We start from the raw sequence: 5,698 nt of genomic DNA on the forward strand, positions 1-5,698 counted from the left end.
CGTGTAGGGTTGCCAAGTCTATTTATCTTGGCGGCGGGGGAGCCTCGCCGGGCTCCGGGAGTCGTAGGGGGACGTGTGTGCGACATCGATCACGTTGAGGGTGTGGCCCCGATCGTCGGAGGGAAAACCATAGAGTTTTCCCTCCGACGATCGGGGCCACGCCCCCAACATGATCGACGTGGTTGCGTCACCTCTGGTGATGCAGCCATGCTGCGCTTCGGGGGGCGGAGTTCCCCCCGGGGCCCGATTCCACAGTGGTGGAAATCAGGCCTCCAAAGCTGGGGTTTACCCGCCCCCTGCCCCCCACTTGGAAGCCCTAACATCGTGTGTTGAGGCATATTGTATATCCAGTATTAGATGGTTGATAGGTTTTAATCTTAATTGATTTATGTGTTTTAAACTTTAATTGTAAATCTGCACTGTGTGCAGATCAATCTGTTCGGAACCCGCTCTGAGCCCGGTATGTGGGGGAGGGTGGGATATACATTTAATAAAATAAAATCATGCAATTAAATACAGCGTCTCACAAAGTGAACTTTGACTAACAAAAGCTGATACCTTGGAAAGTCTTGTGAACGGAATTTTGCTCGATTACGATAGACTAACACCCACCCAAACGTCTGAGAACCTTACCAGAACGTTTCTCCTCCAGGTGAGCAGGAAGGCCTGTCACGCTCATCAGGGATTTGACACCCCTGTCAAACTTCTCTTTGAACTCAACAGCTCTTTTGTCATCATCAAAAAGACACTCAAAGGATGACCACGGGGTCGTGTGCAATTCAAGTTCACCAGAGACAGGGTTGTGCCTTGCAAAGAGATACTTAAACTGCCATATGTGATCTAAAGGAAAACAACAACCATAAGATGGTTAGATTCCAATACACTGTTTTTACTTTGGGACAGCCTTATTTGCTTTGGAAGAAATCTTTCCCCCCTTTGCACAAAGTAGGCTTGTAGTTATTGTGAACAGGCTCGAAAAGGATGGAGGAAAAAAATTAATGCTTGGAGGGGAATTTCAGTTTCAAAAGTCTTGATGAATCTTAAATGTGTTGTGCAAATAATAATGCCGTATTATAGTAGTATTTTGAGTATTTAATGTGGTCGACATCGACTGGAGTGGCTCAGGGAAATGGGGAAACATTATGCAAAGGGAAGGTGTGATTGTGGCCCTGCCCTGCCAGACCAGTCCGTGTAACGCTTGCATATGGTCTACTATGCCTTTAAAATCCAAAGCACATGGACGGCACCATCTGAATCAACCCCATTAGGTGGCTGCTGTTCTCTCAGCTTCAGCTACCACTCAAGTCATTCAGGCTGAGAGAACAACAGCTCTCTCTGAATTCAAGTTCGGGGTCAGATATCAACAAGGGATTTTCCAGCTTGTGAATAGAGCTACCATATATCACTTGTCTATGTAAGCCCAGCTACAAACGACTATCCATTAGAAGATGGCGACTTCTCCGTTTTGCATTTTTCTGCGGAATAAGATGGCTCTCCCCCAATTCTGATGGGTGGTGGTGGAAAGCACCCTCAAGTTCCACCCAACTTATGATGACCCCGTGGGGTTCTTAGGGCAAGAGATGCTCAGAACTGGTTGACCATTGCTTGCCTCTGTGTTGCGACCCTGGGCTTCCTGCGTGGTCTCCCATCCAAGTACTAACCCGGGCTGACCCTGCTTAGCTTCCAAGATATGATCAGACTGGGCTAGGCCGGGCCATCCAGGTCGGGACCTCAGTTTCGATAAAGTGAACTAATGCGGGTCATGTTGCTATTAACACATCATGTTACTACTTGTCAGAACCCACAGCTTACAACAGAGTACACGCATTCAGGAACGGTTATACTTTTATTGCAAAGCTATAGATGCAGTAACACAGGCACTGTTGAGAATGGCGGCGACCCATAGAGCCTAATAGGATATAGGGTATTCGTATGCACCCCCCCCCCGGCATGGGCCAATTAGGTACCCTCCCGCACGCGGGATAAGTTAGGAAACCGTTCGGTGGCTAAAGCTGGGAACCAGGAGTCTCTCACGGTACATGGGAGACTTCCAGACAATACAACCTCCTCCTGCACATCTGTAGAGATAAGCGTTTCAGCAAAGACAGGGTTCAAACGACTCACAATAGAATAAGTCGCAAGTTTTGTGACAAAGGGAGGAACAGTCGCCGTCACATTGCTGGAATCTTTTTGTCTTAATTTGAAGAAATATCGACTACAAAAAAAGACTTCTGATATGGCTGCCTGTTGCATGGTACCCTCCCGCGCGCTGGGGATGCCGTTCGGTGGCTAAAGCTGGGAACCAGGAGTCTCTCACGGTACATGGGAGACTTCCAGACAACACAACCTCCTCCTGCACATCTGTAGAGATAAGCGTTTCAGCAAAGGCAGAACAGCAGGGATAGGAATGCAACAGCAATTAACAAGACACAGAATGAACTCCCCAACCCCCATGGCAGCATAGCTGACATTACTTTAAATTTAGGAGAAATGCTACTACACCACCTGAGATCTCCCATCCCACCCCAAGGTGACACTCTCTCATATGAAAGGATGTCATGTGAATGCTTATATTTCCACCAGGAATGGACATCGCATGCCGAGCTGCTCTCCCCCTGCTGGGGGCCGCGAATGGCCGTCACATGCCGCAGAGTTGTCGTGACCCAGAACCCTGGCTGGCATGAATCGGACACCTGATCCTAGTAGCCCTGACAGGATCAAACACGGAGGCTTATCTCACACAGAGGGATGTTTGGACAGCCAGGAACACACAGTCTTATCAGGCATTCTAGAGACGGTCATTTAATGATTAAACATGGATGATCAGAAGCCTGAAGCAGGCGGGTTCAAATGACTCACAAAATCCCAACTCTAGAATAGGGAGGAACCATCGCCGTCACATTGCTGGAGTCTTTTTGTCTTAATTTGAAGAAATATCGATGAAAAAAAAAGACATCTGATATGGCTGCATGTTGAATCCCCCCACCCCCGGATCTTCATAAGCAGCATTTGGTGCTTTATGAGAACACCGGAGTCGCTGGGAAAGACAATAATGCCAGGGAAAGTGGAAGGCAGCAGGGATAGAGGAAGTCCCAACAGGAGATGGATGGACTCTATAAAGGAAGCCACAAAGGCCCTCAGCCTGCAAGACCTGACCAAGGCTGTTCAGGATAGGATGTTTTGGAGGACATTCATTCACAAGATCGCCGTAAGTCGGAAGCCATTTGATGGCACTTAAGACACAGGCACAGCGATAAAGAACAACATTTGCACAATTCATACCATTTTCTTTAACCATTTAATAAGTCGTCATGAACATGTATTTTGATTCACTCACCCTATTAGAATGACCTCCTACTACATAAGATGGGGAAAGGCATTCGGAAAACAGAGAGCCAACTTTTGAGAAAAACAGAGCTTTGGTTTTATTTATTTATTTATTTATTTGGCCCAAGCAGGAGAGGCATTAATTCGTTTCACAGAAACACCGTATGATCTGTTTGTCTGCATAATCACATGTGCAGACACGCAGCACACGTTAAGAATTTAATTTTTATTTATTTGATATGCAGGGCAATTTTTGTAGAAAAAGTCCAGCAGGAACTCATTAGCATAATAGGCCACACTCAGGCCACACCCAACAGCAGAAACTCATTAGCATATTAGGCCACAACCCTGACAGCACAGGTCATTAGCCTATGAGGCCACACCCCCATGTCACCAGAAGTGTGGTCATCCAGCCACACCCACCTTTTGCTCCTTATTCTGTTTACCTTGTTTGTTGTCAAAACCCAGGGCTTTTTTTGTAGCAGGAACTCCTTTGCATGTTAGGCCACACACCCCTAATGTAGCCAATCCTAATGAGTTCCTGCTGGGTGTGGCCAACTTGGGAGCCAGCCGGAACGCTGTTCCTGTGCGTTCCTGCCCAAAAATAGCCCTGTTGATACGTATCTTGCTTGTCCATCATAGAGATCAGGGCAGTGCACCTTCTCAACAGGCCTGTGAGGTTTTTTATTATTTCTCGTATGGCAGTGACGCCAGGAGAACCTAAGATTGTCTGGCAGCCAGAAGTCCCAGCTCTTTAACTTCATGCACCATTACGTGGTGAGCTAGACTTGTTTTTTGAGGCAAGAGATGATTCAGAGGGCGGTTGGCCAGGACCTGCCTCTGCATCAGGGCCATCATGTTCCTTGGAGGTCACCCTTCCAAATACTAGCCAAGGTCGACCCCTGCTTAGCTTCCGGGATCTGATGGGATCGGGCAGGGCTCTTTTTGTAGAAAAAGCCCAGCAGGAACTCATTAGCATAATAGGCCACACCCAACAGCAGAAACTCATTAGCATAATAGGCCACACACCCCAACAGCACAGTCCATTAGCATATTAGGCCACACCCCCATGTCTTCCCTTGACTTGCCCAGTTGCCCCACGGCTGCGGGATGCCTGGCAAGCTGGCCCTTAAATGCCTCCCCGATCCTTCCAGGCCCCCCCGCACCGCCTGCCTGCTTCGGAGTCGCAGGGGGGGGGGAGGTCACTCTCCAGGCCTTCCCTCTGTAGCCACGAGCACAGATGTTTTAGCTGTAGTGGGCATGGCCAACTCCGAAGCCAGCCGGAACTCCGTTCCTGTGCGTTCCTGCCCAAAAATAGCCCTGGGATTGGGCTAGCCTGGACCATCCAGGTCAGGGCACTCCCTGTGAGGTAGGCTAGGCTGAGAGCAGGGCTGGCCCCTGCATATTTTGCACCCTAGGCGAGGATCCCTTCTGGCGCCCCCCGTCAAAGCCAGCAGGGGCGCTTTTGGCGGGGGTGGGGGTGCAGTTTGGTGCCCCTAAGGGCCGGGATGCTCTAGGCGAACGCCTAGTGAGCCTAGTGAGCGAGCTGGCCCTGGCTGAGAGACACTACAGGCCCAAGATCACCAGTGACCTTCGTGGAGGAGTATGGATTCTCTCTGGTCACGCTCCTGTCACTGTATCCCCCAACTATCTCAATAATAACCCGTCACAGCACTGAAGCGTGCAGGCGTGTACTGAGCGTCTGTTCCCAGGGTTCCACCCCACTCGAGCATTACACTGAGAAACTGCTCCCAGGCAGGGCTGTGCGGTTGACAGAGGTGGTCTCCCTTCCCAGTGGCTCCCATCGAGTTCTACGGAGCAGCCTTTGGGAAACAAGCACTGAAGTTGCCCATCCCCGGGGAGTTTCCAAATGTAGTGTAGCGGTTAGCAGTGTTCCCTGTAAGGTGAGTTAGTGTGAGCCAGCTCACAGTTTCTTAGCCTCCGGCTCACACATTTCTGTCTCAGCTCTGGAAGGAGGGCTCCAGAGCAAACTAATTGATGCAGCAGCCAAATCGCCCGCTCACAACTTTGATGCCGGTAGCTCACAAAGTAGAGTTTTTGCTCACATGACTCTGCAGCTTAGAGGGAACATTGCGTGACAGCACTCCCATCACCACTTCAATTCTTGCTGTCCTACAGCAACACTTTAATACACCCAATTCGTTTCCTCAACAAGGAAAGGTAACCATAGATCTGATAATCCCTCAGGTCTTTGCTTTATACTCCTGCCAATCTAACCCTCCAGGCCCTAACCAGTGTTCCCTCTAAGCAAAGTTAGTGTGAGCTAGCTCACAGTTTTTTAGCCTCTGGCTCACACATTTTGTCTCAGCCAGGGCTATTTTGGGGCAGGAACGCACAGGAACGGAGTTCT

At 49.4% G+C, this 5,698-nt stretch overlaps 1 protein-coding gene across 1 annotated transcript in view; it reads right to left on the reverse strand.

Moving 5' to 3' along the window:
• LOC107115779 (protein FAM35A-like) overlaps nt 1-5,698 on the reverse strand; it is a gene marked incomplete at its 5' end in the record, with an annotated part of 21,923 nt that overhangs the window by 14,707 nt on the left and 1,518 nt on the right. The window contains one exon of the mRNA XM_015417544.1: nt 634-840. Coding sequence (XP_015273030.1) covers nt 634-840 — 207 coding nt within the window. The remainder of the gene's footprint in view (nt 1-633; nt 841-5,698) is intronic.

This window comes from Gekko japonicus, unplaced genomic scaffold (genome assembly GCF_001447785.1).
Source record: "Gekko japonicus isolate JY-2015 unplaced genomic scaffold, Gekko_japonicus_V1.1 scaffold4987, whole genome shotgun sequence".
In the NCBI taxonomy this organism is placed as follows: domain Eukaryota; kingdom Metazoa; phylum Chordata; class Lepidosauria; order Squamata; family Gekkonidae; genus Gekko; species Gekko japonicus.